This window comes from Aulonocara stuartgranti (assembly GCF_965226115.1).
Source record: "Aulonocara stuartgranti genome assembly, chromosome: 22".
Lineage (NCBI taxonomy): Eukaryota > Metazoa > Chordata > Actinopteri > Cichliformes > Cichlidae > Aulonocara > Aulonocara stuartgranti.
The window spans coordinates 17,958,018-17,981,316 of NC_138957.1; the positions used below are offsets into that span (position 1 = coordinate 17,958,018).

Below are 23,299 nucleotides of genomic sequence, written 5' to 3' on the forward strand. Positions count from 1 at the left end.
ACAAATGAAATTACTGGGAGGTCTCAGACCACAGCTGTCCAGATGATACACAATTACTGCTAATGGAAATAAAAATCAACTTTGAACTGTAGTGCTGATCAAAACAAAATGTTCTTAAAACTCATCAGACCACAAACAACAAATTTGTCATTAAACTAAGTGACAAAAACACAGTTTGTTCTTTCTTTCCTGCCATTGTCTTCTCATATTTATTAAAGCTTGAATTCTACTGAAGTACCTCAGTCAGTCAGTCCACTTGTCTAGCTATGACAAATTTCAGGTAGCTTATTCCTCATAAAACAACTAAACAATAACAACTCAAATATTCCAATCTGATCAAGTAAAAGGATAGCCCCATGCACTCTTATTTGATCCCTGGCATATCTGCAAATTGTCTATGTTATTCCCTGTTCCCGTTTAATTTCTCTCTAGGTGTCCCTCATCATCACCTGACTGCTTCTGGGACCACAATCATCATCATCTTTGCTATCCTGACTATCATTACCATCATCATCATCATAATCATCATCATCATCGCCATCACAAAAAGTCACTGGCATCATCAAATGCTGCATCTCTATCTGGAGTTAATAACTAATCATAGCTGTGCCCCTGGCCAGATGAGATAGAGCTGCCTTTCCCTAATCTGTGAATGTGTGTGTGTGTGTGTGTGTGTGTGTGTGTGTGTGTGTGTGTGTGTGTGTTAGCCACCAAGCCTTAATGGAATCCTCAGGGCTGTGTATGAGCAGACGAGGAGCATTGATGAATGCGCCTGGTCATTGATAGGAGGTGTCTCTGGTATCAACGAAAGACAGAGGGAGGCAGGAAGATGGAAAGATGAGGGTAAGGCCAATTGTATGGATAGAAGAAATGTGAGAAGGGATAAGAGTCAAGGGAAAGAAAGAAACCCAGAAGAGTGCAAGAAACGGACAGCACAATATTGATAGAAATACGAGGGAGGGGAAGCTGCATATTACAGCTGAGTGTTTGCATAAGTGAGATTACAGTCAAGCATACTATTTCATACTAAAGCCTCAAAAACAGACGTAATCACTTCAACAGTGATATTTACAGGCACACACACATGCACAGAAGTACATACCCATATTATTTTGTATGCGTACATATGAGATTCATGCAAATTCAAATATGCAGACAGTATATCAACAACCAGTGTCCACACTACAGCGGTTAAAGCCGTAGCTGTAAGTGTGGAAACTCTTGACACCACTTTTCATTTAAAAGACTTCTAATTGGTCAATTGCATACCCCTCATGCTCAATCAGCTGTTGCCTAGCAACTGCAGTCCAGGGAGCAAGGAGAGAGAAGTCGAGAAAAAAAAAAAAGGTTCGGGAAAAGAGTGAGAGGAGAGTAAAAGAGGTGCAGGTGACGGTTGAGGTCGGGGGTAATTCACTGTTTGTGCTTATTTTGCGAGAATGAAAGACAGCTACACGAGGAGGTGAGTGAAGAAAGGGAGGGACAGACAGAGAGAGGGAGAGAAATCACACAGCACATACAGATGGAGCAGAAAGCAAAAGGAAGCAAATGCTGCCAACGAATTCCATATTCGACAGATTCACTTGAACAGGCTCAGTCATGCACAACCACATGTCCAATTTACCAGCTAGAGTGTCAACAAATACTGCACCTGCGAAGCAGTCCTAAGAGTGCTCTCCCGCATGATTCAACGATAACGCTGTCAGCTTACACCTACAGTACACTGTTGTCCCTCACAAGACAAATACCACTGCATTGCCAAACCATAAAAAAAACATACTGGGCAAATAATCTTCACAAAATGATGAAATCCTGTGTAAACTACAACCTCTTTTGACTTGGCTAGATGTCCGGGTTCCCCTCTTCTTCCCCTCCCAAAACAGACTGAAGCAGAGAGGAAATAAATCAAAAACGCAGGAAACATGAAAATGCTTTCAAACTTCAAACAGCTTTATGCAGGGGTAAATCATAGAGGAGCTAACATATCTGACAAGACACGTGGAGCTAAATCAGCTTTAAATATAGAAACATGGAGGCGGAACTCCATTGATTTATTTATTTTTGAATATTCAGACATTCAGAAGGTACAGCGTGCACTCATAATCTTCTCACAAACATGATTTCCCATATGGAAAAGAAATAGTAAAAACATATATGATTTACTCATGAAAGTGGCCACTTTCTCATTACTTTCATATATTTTTTTAGTAAGTATACAAAACATACAAGTTTCATTATATAATTTTCCAAGGGATCTTATATGTGTTTTCACTCTTGTATGCTTTTCATACAAGTTTCACACAAGACAGATACAAACTTTATAAGATTTATATATATCTTTTCCATATGGGTTCAAGTGCAGCACAATATACTTTCATCAGCTGGCACAGTTTGATGGTTACGAAGAGAATAACTTAATCTCAATCTATCAGTGGTCTTTAATTTCTAATTGGCTTGCTCCAGTAGCTTTCTGGTCCATAAATCAATTAATTAACAGTTAACATTTAGACCACAGTTGCAAAATCGATGTCCCTTCACAAAACATTTGGCCCTAAAAACAAATTCAGCTTGAGTTTTCATTAGCACATAATGCAGCACTCTTTATATAGGTTGGGGCATGCGTCCTGTCCAGGTGGAGATTAGATTAAACTTGCTGCTGGCTGGGACATTCAAATACAGGCATAACTATAAATAGAAATAGGACGTCCCTCAGGGAAGACCTGTCACACAGTTACTTAGAGTACCACAAAATAACAGGCCAATGACAAAGGCACCATGTTGTGCCGGGACCTACAGCATGTACAGCAGAGTAGCTGCACAGTATGTGTAGAAATGGGTACACAGAAATGTGATCGTCAAAGAGTCACTTGCAACTGGGTCTTTTTCAACAGTTAACTATCCAGTTACTTAGAGGAGAGCACCTTGTCATTCATTCAAAACACTAATTTAACACAAGTAAAATATAACACAGCACACACAGTAACAACACCTTATTATACATGCAACAACACAGAGCTTGCCTATCTATTAGGCAAACTCTCAGATGCTCATGCAGCCATGCAAAGCACCAAGGAATGTGTGAGGTCTGTGTACCCTTCCCTTTTATTCTCTCCCTCATATCCTGCTTCCCTCTGGAGAGGGTCGATGAGAAGAGGCCTAGGTGGGTGGCGGTTATCCCTTAATGACCCGGTTTACTTTGAAAAAGCATTGATCTCAGCCAGAGCTTTAATGCTAACAAAGGAGAGTCAAAACCCATATTAGCACCACCTTGGCAATGCTGCTGCTGCGTGGATAATGCGGCAGATGATGTTCTCCTTCATTATGAGTGAAGACTTTGTGACTCTCATTGCTTGTCCTGTGATCACTCATTGTTAAATCCCTGTATAATTTACTTTTAAAAGAAATCCAACAAGCCAACCAGAGTGCAATAAATACAAAACAGGAGTTGATTTGGGCTCTAGCAATGCTTTGATAGTGAAAGGAGAGCATAGTGTCCTTCAGATGGCATTCACATAATCAACAGTTGACTGAAATGGATCAACTAAAACATCGATTTTTAAGATGTCTTAGTTGATTAAAATCGATTCTAGCTTGGATAACGTGATATCGGTTCATTAAAATCCTGAATCGATTTTTTAATATAAATTTATTTTGCCCGAAAAGCCAGAATCTCAGGTTAAACCTCACAAAATTTCAACAACCACCAAACAGTAAATGAGAGCAGGTACACGGATTCTGCACAAAGACGTAAACACAAAGCGCGGACCCACCGACGGATCAGAATCAGTGAGATGTCACCTTTCTTACCGGATGGCACGGACTGGCTGATTCTGATGTTTCGGCGGGTCCCCGCTTTGTGTATACGTATTTTTTTTTGCGCTAGATTCTGAAGCTGCAGGTTTTATCTCTCTCCAACCAAAATTCACTGAACCAGCAGCAAAAGAAGCAGCAAACTACACTTCACATTTGATAAACATTGTCATGAATTCCCTCTTACTTTTACTGTTTTGCTTCCACCCAGGGGCGCATCTAGAGAAACTTTCTTAGGGTGGCATGAGGGTGGCAAAGAAATCAAATGGGGGTGGCAAAATCAAAGCCTTTATTCCCCCCCAAACACGTTTTTCATATAAATATAGTCTATAACTTAATTATTGTCTGTAGCTGACATGATTACACACTTTAGTTACATAAAACATGTGAGTTTTGATTTTATGTACTGTATAGCCTGTATAATAAATAAATATGTAACCCAATAAGTGTAAAATCCAGAAAGCTACACAACATGGGGCGGTTCATTTACAAACACAAGTCTAACTCCAAAAAACAGTCTCACACTGTTTTTTGGAGTTTATACATGCTTCGTCTCCAGGGCCCACTGTATATATTTATATCTAAACATATATAAATAAAACCACGTTTGTTTACATTAGTAATTCTTTTTGTGCATAATTTTATATTGTTGTTAATAATAAATTAATTAAAGCAACAAAGCAACCTGAAGAGCCCGTTGGGAGCCGAAAGAGCCGGTTCTCTAAAAAGAGCCGAAAATCCCATCACTATTGTTTACAGCGCTGTCGGCCGCTGCTTTTTTCCTTTTACTTACTTCCGAAAAGAAAGCCTCATTTCTGTTGTTCAATAGGCTACTGAACAAATTTAAACTTTTTAAAACTATGCAAAATTGCAAAACGCTTAGCTGTGTCTCTAATAAAACCTCTGTAACTTTGCTCTGCTTCCCTTCAGCAGCATCAGGTAATGTTCATATGTTGATTAAGGGTTTTCTTTCGTTTTTGATCTACTGCAGAACATTTTTATAAAATCCCAGGCCGGGAAAATCACCTTCATGTTTTTCTGTGTTTTATCCTCAGCTACTTTGACACAAAGGCATCTGCTGTAATGCTCACACCTTTGATAAAGTCTCGCAAGGGTCAGCTTTCTTTTTATAGATATAAAAATATGGAAATGTACTGATGCATGATCTGAATTATAATATTTCTGACTGTCTAAGGCAAAATTTCCCTGATTCACATCGAATCGAATCAAACCGAATTGAATTGAATCGAATCTTCGGGACCTTGTGAATCAGAATTGAATCGATTTTAGAAATCAGTGATGATACCCAGCCCTAGTAATTAGTTCTGAGTCCATTTTGGAAAATAGTAGAAAACAACCGGTGCTCGATGGAAGATACAGTCATGTGAAAAAGGAAACTTTTGCAGGACTCCATGCATGTGAAAAACTAAGTTCCTTACTGCTACCAAAGGAATCCAGACGGTAAGTAGCAACTAGGTACCAGTAATAAAATGCACTTGATAAACTGATCATAAGCTATAGCACATCTATAAATTATTAATATAAATATAATATAATATTTAATAATTTTCTCTAAAAAGAACATGGCAGCATGGAGTAAGCTTGTAGAGTTGCATCTGAAAAAAAAGAAACCTACTTTGGACAGTAGTCCAAAGTAGGTTTGGAGACGATTGGTCACACTGCACAAAACCACATTTGTCAAAAACCAAACACAGCATATCAGCACAAAAATTTCATAAAACTGTCAGCATGGTGGCGGAGGGGTGATGATTTTCGCTTGTTTTGCAGCCACAGGAACGGAGCACCTTGCAGTCACTGAGTCAACCATGAACTCCTCTGCTTATCAAACTACTCTACAGTCAAATGTAAGGCCATCTATCAAGTAGCCAAAGCTTGGCCAAAACTGAATCGTCTAACATGACAAAGAAGTACAGCAGCAAATCTACACCACAATGAATGCATGCAGGTTGTTACGATGGACCAGTCAAGGTCCAGCCCTCAACCTAAATGAAATGCTGTTGCGGGACCTGAACTGAAGCAATGTTGAAAGAAGAGGGGGCCAAAATTCCTCCACAATAATGTGAGACTAATAAAGTTATATAGAAAATGATTAATTCAAGTTATTGTTGCTAAAGGTTGCTTTAAAAGCTACTGAATCACTGGGAGTTGTATTTAGTTTTTCACAGGACTGCAGAAGCATGTTAGACCAAGAGGATCAAACACATTTTAGTTCATGGCCCCATAAAGTTCAATTTGACCTCAAGTGGGCAAGACAAGTAAAAACACTGGATAAAAGCTGACAAGACATGAAAAAAAATCTAAAACCATAAGCCTAAAGCCTATTTCCCCCAAATTCACAGTCTGTCATATATTCTACAATTTACAGAGCCTAACAGAAAGTCATAAAGTATTCACATGTGCATGAGTATTTTACATATATAGTTACAAAAAAAACCTTGTCTAAATCTAAAAATACTATAATCTTTCCTTATGTTACAAATTCCTGTGCAAAACTATCCAGTGGGCTGAATTTGACCCTTTGAACCAGCTGCTAGTTTAACACCTCTGACTTAACTGTCAGAGTAGAAGCCACACACACCACTAGCGAAACAGAAACATGACCTTTGCCCACATAAATCTAAAATGTTTCTGTTTAGTCTTGGCAGCTTTTCTTAGATCAATGAGCACCCACGAGGAAGAGGTTTCTAAAACAATCGTCTGACCACAACAGTGTGATGGATCTGAAATTTTTGACACAACTAAAAGCTGATTTTATTAATGAGGTCACATAACCCACAGGCTGCTCCGACTACAGAATCAGAGTTTAGAGAGAATACATTTATACATATAAATGTAACACCCATGTAAGGTGCAAAAAAAGGGTGACCAATAACAATAAAAACTCAAATAGCCTCAGTGACCTTGACACACAGATTCCCACTGGAGTAGTACACGCGTTCTCTGACTCAAGGAAATTTGCTGGCACATGTCTCACTCCCTCTGGCCACACTCGCTACTTTCCCCAACTCGGCCCATCAGCACCAAATCCTGACCGGAATTGGGCCAGATGTTGATCCCTCCCTTTGAAGAGGTGGAATTGAGAAACTACACAGAAGATGGTGAACTGAGAGTAGAAAAAAGGAAAAGAAACACCAGAATCAAATGAGACAGAGAAAAGGGGGTGATGAAGAGAGGTAAAAAAAATTGAGGATGGGGGGAAAAAAAAAGAGTGGTTCAGTCCAGCCTGAGTTTCATCCACTGGCACTGCTGTCAGAAAGCACTTTTTTTCATCCCCTGCTTTTTTAGCACACTCCCAAAGGGTAATAGCTGGACAAATAAAGAAAAGCAGAAGAGGGGTAGAGGATAGGCTGGGAGTCATGGAATAAATAAGGAGGTTTGGCAAACAGAACAGGGGCTGGTGACATGATTCTGATGGTTAAATGTCTAACATAGGTAGAAGGCAATTCAAAAAGTAAACAATATAAGCGCATGGTGATGAAAAAACAACATGAAATGAAATGTGGGGACTGAATGTGAGAAAACCTTATACCTGTGGGTGCAGGAGAGTGTGTGCGAGTGTGTTCGTTAAGTCTGTGTCTGAATCTGGATATAAACACATTAAGTATTAACCTCTCTACTTGATATTCATATGAATGAATAATTTAATGCAATTTACTATCACATGGGGGTGATGGATGCAACATGCCACATTAATACAGCATATGCAGTCAAATGCAACGGAGCGAAATAATGGGGACAAATGTCAAGAATGAAGAGTGAAATGATTCAGCAGGACAAGTGGCAGGCAGTAGCAATGCAAACAGCACAGCAAAAACTGCCAGGACTGCTTTGCAGAGTGACTCTAAAGTGTGGAGTCACATTGATAGCAGGTGCCTGCTGTCAGACTGGTCTGATGTCATTATTAATAGAAATTACAACAGATGCAAAAACTGGCCTTCTTATTTGTTGCCCACAGTGTGACTGTTGTCTGCGGTTACCTTTCCTCTCTTTTATTTAGAAATGATGTGAACAAAAATGTTTTTTTTCTCCATCTTTTAAAAATAGAATTTTTAAGTATTACAAGAACAGATGGCATTTTACAGCCTCCCGCCAAGAGAAATGGCTGTGTAATCTGAGTAATTGCCTTACTTAAGATGTATTTTCATAGCACAACTTTTTTTTTTAAACAGCGCTCAAATGCATTTATGTTTGGGGCAAATAATGAAGACCATAGCAGCGTCCTTTAGCCTCTGGTCAGATTAGTTATGTATCTTAACCCTCGCCGCTTTTGTCTGAGCCTGGCAGTGAAGACCCTGTCTCGATTTCCATTGCTGATAATGGGGGCTCCCATTCAAGCTAATCAGCATCATATCATCGCTGCATAAAGATGAATATTTCCACATTAAATGCTAGTGGTGAGTCATACTTTGCTTGCTCCTCCGATGATATGATACTGGGACCAGGTGAGTGCATTGACAAAGCACCGGGATTAAATTCCCTCCACCCCCCTTTCTCTCCTCGTCTTGCTGCATACAGGTGGGGCAGCAGAGGCAGAGAGGCAGAGGTAAACTCTCAGAGATCTTCTGGAAGAAAATCCGCATGCATGAATATGTATGTGTTGATAAATCTGTTCTGCTTCGATCAGCCATTGACGATCTATCAGCCTTGGGCATGTATTTCTGTGTGGATGCTTAAAGTTTTCCCAGCATGCGTTGTCATGCTGAGACGGGTGCCTCAACCCATTATTTTTGTCTCGTGAATCAACAGTGCCGCTCTCTGCGTTATGGATGTCAGGAACCATGGCCGTTGCCATGGCGATGCCACACTGCAATATTCTTTTGCAGCTCTCCTGCCCGCTGATGCTTGCAGCAGCTTCCAGGCTGCAAAAAAAATAAATAAAAAAAATACACGACAGAGGAGGGAGGGGAAGAAAGAGAGGAGAGGAGAGGAGAGGAGAGGGGGTCTGCGGCAGGATTCACCAGAATGCTAATCATCCTTTCTTGACAGTTTGTCCTTCATTATGCGGGGGGGACAATACCCTGGATCCACAAGAGTGGATATGAATGCATCCGTAAACACACAGGCACTCATACAAAAACACATCTGCGTATGACTTGCCACATTCCACACGTGTGTACACTGACACTACAGCATGTGTCAGTACTGCAGGGCTTAATTTCTAGCAGCCAGCAGCTGCTGAAACATCCATGCCATTAAGGAATGGACAATTATTAACGAGCCACAGAAGGGATTTTAATTGCTCACTGCAGCCCAACAATTCCATCAGCATTCCCAGGATATTTGGGGGAGCGGTCAGAACGATTCCTGCTTTCTGTACATTAAGTTTAAGAGGGAGGGCTGTAATTATCATCTTAGTCCATCTACATTCCACTTTGTTTTGTTTTGTGCTTTTCTATATTCAGCATGTGAGTCTTTATTTCATAGTATAGTATATAGTAAAAGCAGAGGAAAATTTCTTATAGTATCAAGGTCAAAAGTCATTTTTTGGGAGAGCACCATCATCCATGTAGTGCAATTAAAACTACAGGCTTGAAGTGGAGCCATAAAATATGACTGGGGGGTGTGAGGTTACTCTCCTCCCATTTGAAAGACTTAAAGACTTAACTCCCCGCACGATCTTTGGCTCTTCTTTACTTTTATTTGGGAGGGTATTAAATCAGTGATGTTTTATGAAGTGTTCCACAAGGATCTATTGTCAGCCTCTTTAGTTTCATCTTCTTGTTAATGCTAATAAAGGATGCAAAGGGGAATGGCCCAGTTTTGTGAATGGTAGCTCATTAAGCTTAGCTTGCTAGATTCAGCAGTGGGATTAACCCTGCGGAACTGAATTTTTCCAAGTTGCCCATGTACATCGCAAGCCCAATCATTTCATCCAAAATCTGCGATAGCCACTGACTTTGGCCACACACTCTCTTTGACTGTGTCTATTAAATTAAAGAAAGAAAAAGAAAAACTGAATACGCTTGTTGTTTAGCAAAGACACCCTCCGGTGAAGTGGTACAAACAGCAAAACTGGCAAACTAGGTAGCACTGTGACAGTTCAATAACACTGCACTGACATACAATGTATCCTTGGATACAGCAGGTGGGTACAGCTTAGCGAACCCAAGGTCAACTTCAATTCTCCACAGAGGTGAAATGTGAGGGGGTGTAGGGGAGTTTCTGACAAAGACAGAGCGAGAAAGAGAGAGGGAATGAAAAAAAAGAAAACGAAAAAGAATGTTGGCCAAGCATGATGCGGTAGTTCACAGGAAACTGGGTAACTAATAGTCCTTCTCTTTGAGCAATTTACTATTAGTGAGTCAGTCACTGGCTCCTGAGCTCCATGGAGACCGTTTACCACGGTCCTATTCCCCATCCCCTCAAACAGTCAGACTTAATCTACCTTTCAGATCAGAAACAACACACACAAACAAACACACACACGCGTATGCACACACACTGGACTACAACTGCAGGAGATAATGTAATAGTACTGGGGAGAAAATGAAATATGATGGGATCACTCTGCATTGCTTATTATTATCTTCTTTTTAATTGTCTTTCATTTTCATTGGATACTAGTAGATCACAACACCAACTGTTCCAACACCTCACTGAACCCAGTGGAAACGCTGAGTTATTTATTGCAGTGCTTATGCCATTATGTACATGGCTTAAAACCCTTCTGCCTCTGTTTATAAAGCAATATTCTCTGTTAGTTTTGCTTTAAAATTATTGTTACAACCACAGCTATTGATGAGTTATCGTTATCTCCTAACCTCTCTTTGCTTCTTGTCTACTTTCAGTTTATTTGGGTTGCCTTCTGGTTTGTGGTCCCACGTGGCAGGCCTGGAGGCCCAGGGTGCAGATGAGCTCCAGGCTGTCTCTTCCCTCAGCTGAGCCCCAAGGGTCCACTGGTGCCGGTGTTTGAAATCTGGCAGGCAAGGCAGGTTTGTGGACCCTATGCCTCAGCCCAGGCATGCAGATTCATAACCTCAGGGGAAATGCAGACTCCAGCACTCAGTGGTTTATATATATTCACAACCCTCCACTGGCCAGGACATAAAGTCTGAGACTACTCCATAAGGAGTCAGCTGCCCATGCTGATAACATTCACAAATACTAAGCAAGGCTTTGTTTTCCTCTTTCAGCAGGCTTAAATATATAAGTGGCTATATAACACAAAAGAAATACAGCTTTCTCTAGAGTTGTGTAAATACCTTTCATTGTAGATCAGAAGTAGTCAAATAATACTGCCAATATAATACTGCCAATATAATTTACATGTTTTCATCAGGGTTCGCAAACTGGAATCTTTTTATCCAGGACTCAGAGAGAGAGAGGCTCTCTGACCTGCTACTCTTTGATAAGCGCTATTTATCACTTCACAAGATTTTCATCTAATTGAAGAAAGTCAAAATTGGGTGCAAGGTACCTTTCCACCCCCACAGGACCTTGGCAACAAGCTGGCAAACAAGAAGAAAATCTATTCAGGATGATCAAAAGAAGTCTCCAACAACAGACCCAGATTTTCACCGCACCAGACTTCTGGCAACCTCTGTTTAGCAGCAGGGTCAATGAGTATGCAGCTAATGCTGTCAGTTTCTGAGGATTCCTAGGGTGCAGTTAGCCATCTTGTGGCCTGCATACAGAACTCTGTGGAACTCTTTGCTCATTAGGTGAAATGTCATCTTCGTACTAGCCGTAATCTCCTGTTTGTAATTTGAAAGAAGCAACAGTAAAGTAAATGTAATCGCGCTGTTCCACTGAGTTTTTAGCCAACACATAAAGAGAATAATACACTGTAGCATTAATGGAAAGCAGATTGTTTTTAAATAGTGTTTTCAATTCAACATACCTGGGACCTGTAGTACTACGCAGGTTCAGAATATCTAGGATATCTTTCTGCCATCTGAGTTCACTTAAGCTAACAATAGCAGTCACCTACTGTATGTGATGGTGGTGATAAACTCAATAATTCAAAACAGAGCTTCACAATCTATCTATGACGATGGTGGGTGGTATGTTTTAGGAAGACTGTGGAAGTTAATCAAGCAATAATATTAGGACAAAATTAATAACCCAACTTCAGTTGTTCCTTTGAATTAACAGGGTATGTTGTTTGAAAGCCTTATTCCTTCAGCTGCAGCCTGGAGAACCTCGTGCAAATTGTTAGTGCAAAGTGTTTATACCCAACATTCTGTGCACGGAATGTTCATGCGAAATGTTCGTACCCGAATGTTCGGGCAGAATGTTCGTACGTGCGGAATGTTTGTACCCAAAATTCTGTTCACGGAATGTTTGGGCGGAATGTTCATACCCAACATTCTGTGCACAGAATGTTTGTGCGGAATGTTCGTGCAAAGTGCTTGTGCCCAACGTTCTGTGGGCGGAATGTTCAGGCAGAATGGTCGTCCCCATTATTCTTTTCACAGAATGTTCATTCGGAATGTTCGTGCAGAATGTCCGCGCAAAATGTTTTTGCCCAAAATTCTGTGCACGGAATGTTCGGGCAGAATGTTCGTACGTGCGGAATGTTCGTACCCAATATTCTGTACACGGAATGTTCGTGCAGAATGTTCGTACCCAACATTCTGTGCACGGAATGTTCGGGCAGAATGTTCGTACGTGCGGAATGTTCGTACCCAATATTCTGTACACGGAATGTTCGTGCAGAATGTTCGTACCCAACATTCTGTGGACGGAATGTTCGCGCGGAATGTTCGTACCCAACATTCTGTGCACGGAATGTTCGGGCAGAATGTTCGTACCCAACATTCTGTGGGCGGAATGTTCGTACGTGCGGAATGTTCGTACCCAACATTCTGTACACGGAATGTTCATGCAGAATGTTCGTACCCAACATTCTGTGGACGGAATATTCGTGCGAAATGTTCGTGCCAAGTCTTTGTCCCCAACATTCTGTGCATGGAATGTTCGTGCGAAGTGTTTGTGGCCAACATTCTGTGCACGGAATGTTCGGGCAGAATGTTCGTACGTGCGGAATGTTCGTACCCAACATTCTGTACACGGAATGTTCATGCAGAATGTTCGTACCCAACATTCTGTGGACGGAATGTTCGCGAGGAATGTTCGTACCCAACATTCTGTGCACAGAATGTTCTGTGCACAGAATGTTTGGGCAGAATGTTCGTGCGAAATGTTCGTGCCAAGTCATTGTCCCCAACATTCTGTGCATGGAATGTTCGTGCGAAGTGTTTGTGGCCAAAATTCTGTGAGAGTATGTTCGTGCGGAGTGTTCGTACCCAACATTCTGTGCACGGAATGTTTGTGCAGAATGTTCATACGCAACATTCTGTGCACAGAATGCTCAGGCGGAATGTTCGTGCAAAGTGTTTTTGCCCAACATTCTGTGCACGGAATATTCGGGCAGAATGTTCGTACGTGCGGAATGTTCGTACCCAACATTCTGTACACGAAATGTTTGTGCCCAACATTCTGTACATGGAATGTTCGTGCAAAGTGTCTGTGGCCAAAATTCTGTGCTAGTATGTTCATGGGAAATGTTCTTACCCAAAATTCTGTACACGGAATGTTCGGGCGGAGTGTTCGTACCCAACAATCTGTGCACGGAATGTTTGTGCTGAATGTTCGTGCAAAGTGTTTTTGCCCAACATTCTGTGCATGGAATATTTGTGCGGAATGTTTGTACCCAACATTCTGTTCGCGGAATGTTCAAGCAGAATGTTCGTACCTAACATTCTGTGCACAGAATGTTTGGGCAGAATGTTCGTGTGGAATGTTAGTGCAAAGTCCTTGTTCGCAACATTCTGTGCTTGGAATATTCATGTGAAGTGTTTGTGCCCAACATTCTGTGCCAGTATGTTCATATCCATATCCAGTTAAGCAGAAAAAACAAATCTTCACTTGAAATTTCTTGCCTGGCTACAGTTTTTGAGTGAAGAGTTGTTCTTTAATACACTCAGATTATAAAAACTACAACTGGATTATGGATTTGAAGTATCCCTTGGCCTAACATATTCCATCATCTTATGTATCTGATAATTTGATTAGGTTAACAGACTTGGTTAAACCAGTGAATTTTGTAATCATCTATATGTTATTGATTTATCATCTATTTTGAGACTATCTGCATCGATATTTGCAGATATTCTCAAAAACAACAACAACATGCACAGCTTGAAGTGTCCCTGGTTGAAGTTTCATGTGGAGCAAAGTGAGCAGATGTACTCAAACAATTAGCTTTCCTAAACCACAGCTGCTGTATACTTCATTAATAAATCACTATTATAGCCAGATCCTTTCGCCAGTGGGTCCTCACTGCACCAGTGATAAAAAAAAAAGGGCACTCCTACTGACTTCAGGCAGTATGCTCAACACAGAAATATGAAATAAAAAATAAATCACCCAATTCAACCAAAGCGACTAATACCTCTGAGTATAGAAATATTCACTTGCCTTGCTAATGTGTGGATTCCCTTAATATCACTGATAGTTATGTGCTAATATGCTATGCCTAACTGAAAACACACTTCACACATCATCAACCTCTAATGCCAGAGCTACAGTATGTTCAATTGAGCCAATTGCGCGCAAAGCTAGACTAATCCTGCACCAATCTCAGAGAATCTCAGTCTCTTTACAGTCACAGTATACTGTAGCAGTTTTAATTTCTGCTCCCTGCCATGCCAACTCTCCAGCGAAGATGAAACGATGCCAAGTGCCTCTTTTCCAGTGGAGCTTGCCAAAGTCTCCCATTCAAGCTGGCAAATGTCCGGCCACGGGATGGGCACAGGAGGCAGCAATGGCTAACATCCTGACCCAAAAATAACAGGCACAACAAAGATGCTCGTGCAGGAGCCTATAGCAGACATTTTGTTTGGTTAAACTCAAAACACTCAGGCATTTTTAGCAAGACTTTATGTCACCAAGACTCCCCACCAGCTAAGGTAAGCTTCATTACCAAAAGCGCTGCAAGTGACCACAAGTTTAGACAAGATGACTGACCTCCAGGCTGTATTCCTCCACAGTCCTCCTAAGTGGGTCCACAATCTGCCAGCAGATGAGGATGCATAAGTCGATTAGCAGCATCCCGCCAACGATAATCAACAGCTTCTGGTCCTTTATGATCTGAAGAGGGAAGAGAAAATTAGGTGCTTTTATTAGCTAAATAGCCCACACCTGCTAATGTTATATGATAATGCAAGTATCTGTTCTTATTGACCACACTAATTATGTGAAGTGAGTTATTCACATCCCATCTGAGGTCCTAGACCCCTGCTGTTTTCATTTTAACCATCTAATCAGGGTCTGGTAATAATGTATTTAACTGCAAATGACCACCTGCTGGGATCGGAATCCAGCCAGGCCTGTGAGTCCAAAAGACCAAGGCCTGGTTCAACATTCGATAAAGACACGTAGCGTATTTAGCAGACTGTAATCATCCCGGGGGTGTAAACCACGAGTTGACATTCAGTTGTGTCAATACTATGCCACCAACAAGCAACAGTTTTGTTACCTTGTGGTGAGAGAATGTGGAAAAGATCCACCAAACAAGAGCCACTGCAACCACAAAAGCTCCTCTTTTGTACCCTGAACTTTAGAGGGATGAAAGCTGTGACCTGTTTGTGATCTTTATTTATAATAGCGTTTGACTGTCTGGAACCGCAGATCAAAGGAAAGGTCAGGGGACGCAGGCTGGGCTGTGTTTGGTGAGTATCACATAGCCCAGATGCAACTCAGCAGTGTTGTGCAGGTCTCCACCCATAAGTGGGCCCAGGATGAGATAAATAATGGGACTGTGTTTTTTGATCTGCCATCTTTTGATGCAGTGCTTTTGAGCAGATGTATGTCGGCAAGGCAAAACAAGGTATGTGCTCTGTTATTGTTTATCACATTGCTTCGGGCCATTTAGGACAACATGAAGAAGAAAATCAACATATATTACATATACTGATTAAAATTCTATAAATCTAACAAGTAATTAGACATGTTATATTTCTGAGAAATGTACTCTACCCTACACCATCTGCTAAACTGTGATATGTTACTCTGCCAAGGCAGTAATTAATCTAAATTACCTGAAGTGTTGTCTGTTTTCTTTCCACCAGTCACACCAGTAAGGCTCCAGTGTGGCTGTAGTTACTAATTTGAGGAAAAAGCCCAAATAATTTAGAGCCACCACAGAGCTATGTTCTTAAAATGATCCTTTTTGTTGATTTTTCAGGATAATTTTTATGTTGCATCCACATCTGCATTGTGTTGTGATGTGTGAAAATCTGTCTACAGGTAGATGTATATATAAATATACATTTCATTACTGAAAACTGCCTCTGTGGCACTTCCATGACTGTATCCTGCTTGGTTCGGTACTTTCTTGGCAAAATATTTCTAAAGACAGACAGATTTTCTTTTCTCCCTCTACATGAGTTGTGAGTCCATGGTACTGGGGACATAGATGGTTGCTTCTTTTATTTTTTTAAAGTCATGTTTAGAGTACCAACATCTGACAGCACTGGTAGTTATCATGACATTATCCATGCGATCTACCTCAGTAACACTACAGTAAAGAGAGGGCTGTCTTTGCAACTAGGAAAAACTGGAGGTTACCTTGGTGATTACATTGCATTTTTTCTCATTTGGCAACTGGTTGCAAGTAGCTGTGGTAACCAAAGGTTGAGTGTGCAACACCTTCAGTCCCTGGGTGTCAGCTTTTGATTAAAGGTGATAGCACATATCGCATGTTGGGAGGCAACCTGTGACTCAGATGGACTGGCAGAGGTTACAAATAACTGCTGTACAAATGCAGATAGTCGACAAAAGCAGCATAGTCAACTCAACACAACTAGTTGAGGTGCTAGTTGGTTATATTCTTATTGTACTCTTAGAAAAAGGCAGGTCTGCTAGGTGCCTATACCATTTTGCCATCCTGCAGCAACTGTGTCAGTATTTGTGGAGGAATTATTGAATTTCTGTTCAATATTGAGAAATCTACAAGGTCTACAATGGACTCTGAACAGAAGTAGTAAATGTGAATTTCTTTGTCTGTAAACTGCAACAAATTTGCAGTTTTCATCGATTTGTCACAGTTAATTGCTGCATTTTCAGAAACAGATTGCATGTAACCACCTTGAGCTCATTTAATCACAAGCAGACTGATTCTTTGTTATTGCTGTTTCATCACCATCTTAAAACACCAAATTTGCTTTGAAGATTTGCCAACTGATTCCAAGTGGACGCAGGACCAGTCTCTGTCCATGCAGCAGTCACTTCAAAGGCATCAAGACTCCAAGCCAATTACACATGGCCACAATACTTTTGCTTGTGCCGCAGTCTCCAATCATTGTTTTAGCGACTGTAGGACATTTTGCCTCAGAGCTAATTCAAATTTACAGGGTTACTGATATGAGACCCTGAAAGTCAATGAATTACTTAAAAACTATCAATAATTTCAGATACAGAGATGAGATTTGGTTAGGACCAAATAAATCACAGTCTACACTTATCTACACGTCAGACTTGAGGAGCTGATCATGCACAGAGTCACAGTTTTACAGTTAAAATATTTGTTGCATGACTTCCATCCTCCATTTTTGCTTTTTCTTGACACCACTGTTTTCCCATTGTTATTAAATTAAGAAAACAATATTTGCAGCAGTGATTTTGTGCATTGTATCTTTCATGTATGTTTATCAGTTAGGAAGCAATCCATCTAATCCCTGAAATAATGATCAAAATGTGGAAGCAGTAAAAACAACATGTTTAATCTCTACTTTTAGGTTTTAAATCACACACTTATGTGTGTGTGGCTCGTACACAGGGGGACTTTTGTGAGCACATACTGTATGCTTATCTGTGTTTATGTGTTTGGAATAATAGGACATTGATTGGCTCTCCTCTCTCTGCATCGTCTGTGGCACTGAGCTTTTAAAGAAGTGAACAAGTGCCAGCTACAGCCCACCAAGTGGAACCTTTATTGAGCTCACCCTTGATTTACAATCCCTGCTCTCCTACAGAGAAAAAAAAAGATGAAGGGGAGGATAGGGGAAGAAGTGAGGGATGCAGTTCCAATCCCACAGTTTGAAGAAAAGATGTGTTTGTCCCTCCCCTGACAGCAGTTGGCAGACATTTCAGGACACCACCAGCAACTATCACTCTAGTGAAGCCAAAGCCCCTGCACTCAATCAGTGTGGGTGAAGTGGGATGTGTGTCTGTCCTGCTCACACAAACCCAGGCCTTGAACCATCAGAAAACACACCCTGAGGGCCTGAATACTACTTCTGGAGAAACATTTGTTATGTCTCTGTTAGCAAGGGAAAGAGGATGAGAGGATGGGAACGGAGCAAAACAATTGGCTGTGAAAGGTCAGAGAGGAAAAAACTCTTTTGTTTTCATTAAATGATCACTTTGAAAAAGACAGTGAATTACAGAAATGTAAAAGGCCGGGACCAAAGTCACACATTACAAAAAATGATTACAAATGTGTTGTGACTGAACTGCAGTGGAAACTCAATCTAAACTGGGCCTCAGTTCTTGGATTCTCTTTATCTTAATCTATCATTTGCCCTCTTTTCTCGGCGCCCCCTTTTCTTTTCATAGAGTCCAACCTACTTTTTTTTTGCCATTTGGGCCATGTTGTTTGTCTTGTCCCTTTCTCTGCCACGCTTTGCCTTTCCCCTTCTGTCTCTCCCTTCTGCCACTATTTCCCTGCATCCCTCCAACCTCTTCCACTCTTCGATCCTTCCTCTTTCCTCCTTCTCTTCCTGCTTTCTCTCTGGCAGGCCACCCACACGTCCTCCAATATGCAAGAGGGTGAGAGAAAGGGAGAGAGAAACAGAGGGGAGAGCGAGGTCTATAAATACAAAAAGGCCAAGCAGAGTTGCAACACTTGGTGAGCTCGACACCGCTTTTATATAACTGGGCCAGCATAGCAGATTGTGTTAGATGTTTAAAAAGCCATTTGTATTTCTAGATCCTTTTTCTCACAGAGAAGATTCTAAAAGCAGGTGCCATGGGGCTGCCAGTCTTTCAGTTTGTAAAAAGCACAAGTAGCACTGATGCACTGAATACAATCACCCACACACCAGCGATGGGGTTATAAAAGGCATGCGAAGCCTCCTGGAAAAGACTGTCATGTGCCAACAGATACGACTGTGGTTGTATCAACCGCCAGTTATGCCATCCAACAGATGTAGGTAATGTCATGAAAAATATAAGGTTAAAAACCTCGAGAAAGCATATGGCCGTTTAAGTGGAAAGCTGCAGATTTGTTTGATATAAACAAATTTGAATATAAATGAAAAATCAAACCACGTTTTTAAGGAGGAGGAATCATTACTGCAAATCTATGAAGCAGGAGTGTGTGGGCCATGTTTCAATCACATCAGAAAAATGAGAAGATATAGACTGGATGGAGTGGTGAGGAGTACTTCCCTGCCTTTTGTCTTGTGGTAACTGGGATAGGCACCAGACCACCCTACAACCCTAAGGTGGATAACCAGCTAAAGCGATTAAGAAAATGGATTAGGTTAGACCCACTGAGTTACCTTTATAAAAATATTTCAAAAAATCATAATATTTTTCAATACCTTCTTCTTCATCTTCACATTTTTGAAGATGGCGTGTACCCTCCAGGTCTTGGCAAACATGGCTCCGAAAGCTGTTGTGTATCCAACAATGAGGATCCACGTCCGAACCTATCAGAACAACAGTGAGACATGAAATTGTGTCATGTCATAAACTGGTGATCAAGGCTGGAAACAACATCTGATCTGACAGCTATTTGCATTTTTCTCCAGAAGTTCATTCAAAGTAGCATTATGAAGCATTCTAAAAATAAGGTGCTGTCAGATTTATTTCCCATCTCTGAAGCTCTGGGAGAACATCCTGGACTATGAAGCTGTCACACTCCTGAGCGCATTTCAATTTTAATGAAAAACAAAATGTAGATCTCTTACTTCCACGGCACAAATGGCACCGCTGATGTGTTTTTAAAGCTTCAAGTGCAACTATAACTGAGAAAACCCTAATACAGCCACAGAGACCCTGTGTGCACGATTTCATGTTTTGTATTTGATTACTGTATACGGTACATATTTTCTTTTTACCTGTGTATCTGTGTACAAGCTCTCTATATCTGCATACACATATGAGAAAGCAACAAAATGTGGCACAGCGGTAAAGAAAAGAAGAAGACAGCGAAAAAACAATTACGCCATTTGTTCTCAAAGCAACCAGCAGATATTGATCGGTAGCAGTGAATGGATAAACCTCTGTGCTCCTCTGCTGCAGCACCCGAAGTCTGAAGTGACAAACTCTGTTGTGGCTCTGCAGCAGAGCTTGAACCAGGTGACAGAAGTTCAAGACGTGCTCTGCCTAACACCTCTTTGGTACACATGTGCATATTTGTGTCTCTATATCTGAACAGGGTGGGTGTCTCAGTGGAAACCAGTTATCACTGTAATCAAAACTCTTTAATTAATCCAGTATCTACACAGTCACACAGTAATGCTACCTGAGGGGAGATACTTAATATGCAGCATGCTTACAAAAGGCCTGCAGAGAGAGATTCTGTTAGTTTTCACACAGTCACATGTGAATACGATTCATCTTTTGGTAGTGCTTTCCATTCTTTAGAAACTGTTATATGACATAAGATTCTGGGGATGAGAAGTGACCCAGCAAAGACTTCTGTCTGGCCCACTGAAGGTGTAGGAGGGCAGCAATTCCGGTTTATTAATTGTATTTTCCTACGTTTTACCGTTTTTCCTACAGATAAAGCCCATTCATACTACACCAAAATAACTAAGCACCTGATAAACAATTACATGATAGAAAAGTTTTTCACTATATACTATTTTTTTAAAAATCCATAGTAAAACAAAAAGAATAAATAAAAGAAAATAAATTCTGTAAAATAACAAAAACTTTGTTTTATTATTATACGGCAGTCAGAGAGCTACAAGAACTTTTTGCAAATTCAAGCCCAAACAGTCACGCTGACAGCTGTCTTTCATTTACTGCAGCAGCATTTTGTTATCATGCAGAAACACTGCGATGATAAATCTTATTTTAAAATATCTGAGGTATTCAATAAAAAGTTAAATTCCTTTACACTGACAGCAAGGAGAGTTTCACGTAATATCAAAGTGGGCTGTATGAGTTTGACATTACTGACATAAGATGAGAGCAAACATGGCCAGAAGAGAATTTCATATTTGTATACACATATTCAGATAAGATGTGTACACTGTTTATAATAAAGGTTTCGCCTCCTCTGGACACGATTGAGTCCATTTCTTTTTTAAAAACCAATCAACTTGAACCAACGAGTGCTCACAGAATATGTTTGGTTAATATGCTGATAAATTGATTTAAAACAAAGACATAAAGCTTGCATCTCTTTTTTGACTAATAAAATATACTTTGGTGGTGTGGCAGTGGATGGGTATTTTTTTCTCCTTTTTAATTGAGGCAAATTTTAAATTCTTGCCTTTATTCATTATTTTATTTATAGGAGAACACTCTTAAGAGGACTCACGGTGCAGAGGGTCTCAAACTCTTTGTCAGAAACAAAACCTCCGTCCAGACCAAACAGGAAGATAGATGCATAGGAGAGCATGCCTCCCAGGATGATCAGGTTATTCATGTAGGGACTGGACATCTTGATTAATCTGAAAAGAAAAGAATAAAGGATTAGAGGAGATTCAAATGATGATAGAGTAGAGTTTAATCTTATACAAAGTGAGAGCTGCTAAATAATAGTATTTCTCCAGAAATAGTTCATCATTATGCTCATGCTTCATCATTTTTTGATTTCAATACTAGAGATGGACCGATCTGATATTACGTATCGGTATTGGCCCGATACTGACCTAAATTACTGGATCGGATATCGGAGAGAAATAAATAATGTAATCCGATCCGAAGTATCACAAAATCACCTCACAAAACGCGCTACTTGGCGTAACCCAGCTCGGCGCATCGGAGCAGTATGTGTCACGTGATAGAGCGGCTGTTGTCTGCGAGACCTGTCGGCGGTCTGTTGGAGCATTTGGAGCGTCGCTACATGCTTCCTAACCGCGGCATTTCATCTCGGCGAAAACTATCCCAGAGAAGTAAAACAAATGTGTAAGTTCATCCCTGAATGTTTGCATAGTATTTCCACGTTAAGCTTAACAACTGATATATGGAGCCACAGCTGGACTGGCCATCGGAGTTCCATATTGAGGTGAAAAGGAAGCGATTTGTCCCGTACTTCAGCTAGAATTAAAAAATGGACACAAAGCTGGAGTTATTCTGTCTTTTCTGCGCAGTTGCATCTACTTCTCTCATTCTCTCCTTCCTCTCCTGTTATTACTTCAAACATGAAACTGATCAATGATCAGCTGATCGGCTTTTCTGCCGCAAGTCCCGTCTTTCTTGTTTATCGCCCACTTTGCGCTAGAAAGAGGAGACCAGCGGCTAAACAACAGCAGCGCATTTAAGCTTGATCAGCTGTTGTTAGAATGTATTTAATATTACTTTCTAGTATCAGCTGATGTTTGCTGGAGCCACAGCTGTAAAAGCTGCTGGTCATGATATCGGTTTGGTTATCTGGTGAGAGGGAAACATGAAGATGAAACCAGGAGATGTCCTTACTGAATCATCAGAGCTGAACAGGTGATGGAGAAACAGGTTTACCTTATAGGTGACATGAATGGGTTGAAGGGAAGTTATGAATTGTTTCTGAGAAATAACACCAGGATCCTTTTCTAAGTAGCTGACAGCTGGTAACTGTGCAGGGGCGGATCTAGCAAAGTTTTGTGGGGGGCCAAGTAGGGCATTAACAGGGAAAGGGGGGTACAAAGAAATACTTTTCTTTGTTATGTGATTTAAAAACTTTGAATAAATAATTATCTGAATCTTACAACAAAAGTGGTCATCTGATTACATGTATAGAAATCCATTATTGTATATAGTAACTAATAAGTCTAATATACACCCTAGTAAGCTATAGTACTTTTTCCTTTGGGAAGGTACCATCTGTGCAATCTGCAATTCTGTTGAAGAAAGATGTTGAATCTATTTAAATATTGTAGAAAAATAATTGATTTTATACTTGCATTAAATTAAAGTTGATTAATTCGATTAAGGGCTGGGGGTGGTTCCCTAATATTTTTGCTGGGAGTTGGAAACCCTATTAGTTAGTTTATCAGATTGATCAGTGTTGTTGAACTATAAAATGTTTTGGGTGGAGTGTATTTTTTTGCATACAGGTATAACAGAATAGCTTCAGTCTCTTGTTTTTTAAAACTTATACAAAATGCACAAGATATTTATAAAAAACAGTTTTATTGATTACAAAATACGCTATATCGGATTCATATCGGTATCGGCAGATATCCAAATTTATGATATCGGAATCGGTATCGGACATTAAAAAGTGGTATCGTGCCATCTCTTTTCAATACCATTCAGTCTCCTCAGATTCTTCTACCACTACTTCTCTCTTCCTACTAGTCCATAA

The 23,299-nt window shown here is 40.5% G+C and overlaps 1 protein-coding gene across 1 annotated transcript in view; it reads right to left on the reverse strand.

Moving 5' to 3' along the window:
- The window catches only part of gabbr2 (gamma-aminobutyric acid (GABA) B receptor, 2), a 200,176-nt gene that overhangs the window by 32,235 nt on the left and 144,642 nt on the right, over positions 1-23,299 (reverse strand). Inside the window, exons 11-13 of the mRNA XM_082522355.1 lie at positions 21,332-21,464; positions 19,380-19,487; positions 14,800-14,922 (exon numbers count right to left, since the gene is read on the reverse strand). Coding sequence (XP_082378481.1) covers positions 14,800-14,922; positions 19,380-19,487; positions 21,332-21,464 — 364 coding nt within the window. The remainder of the gene's footprint in view (positions 1-14,799; positions 14,923-19,379; positions 19,488-21,331; positions 21,465-23,299) is intronic.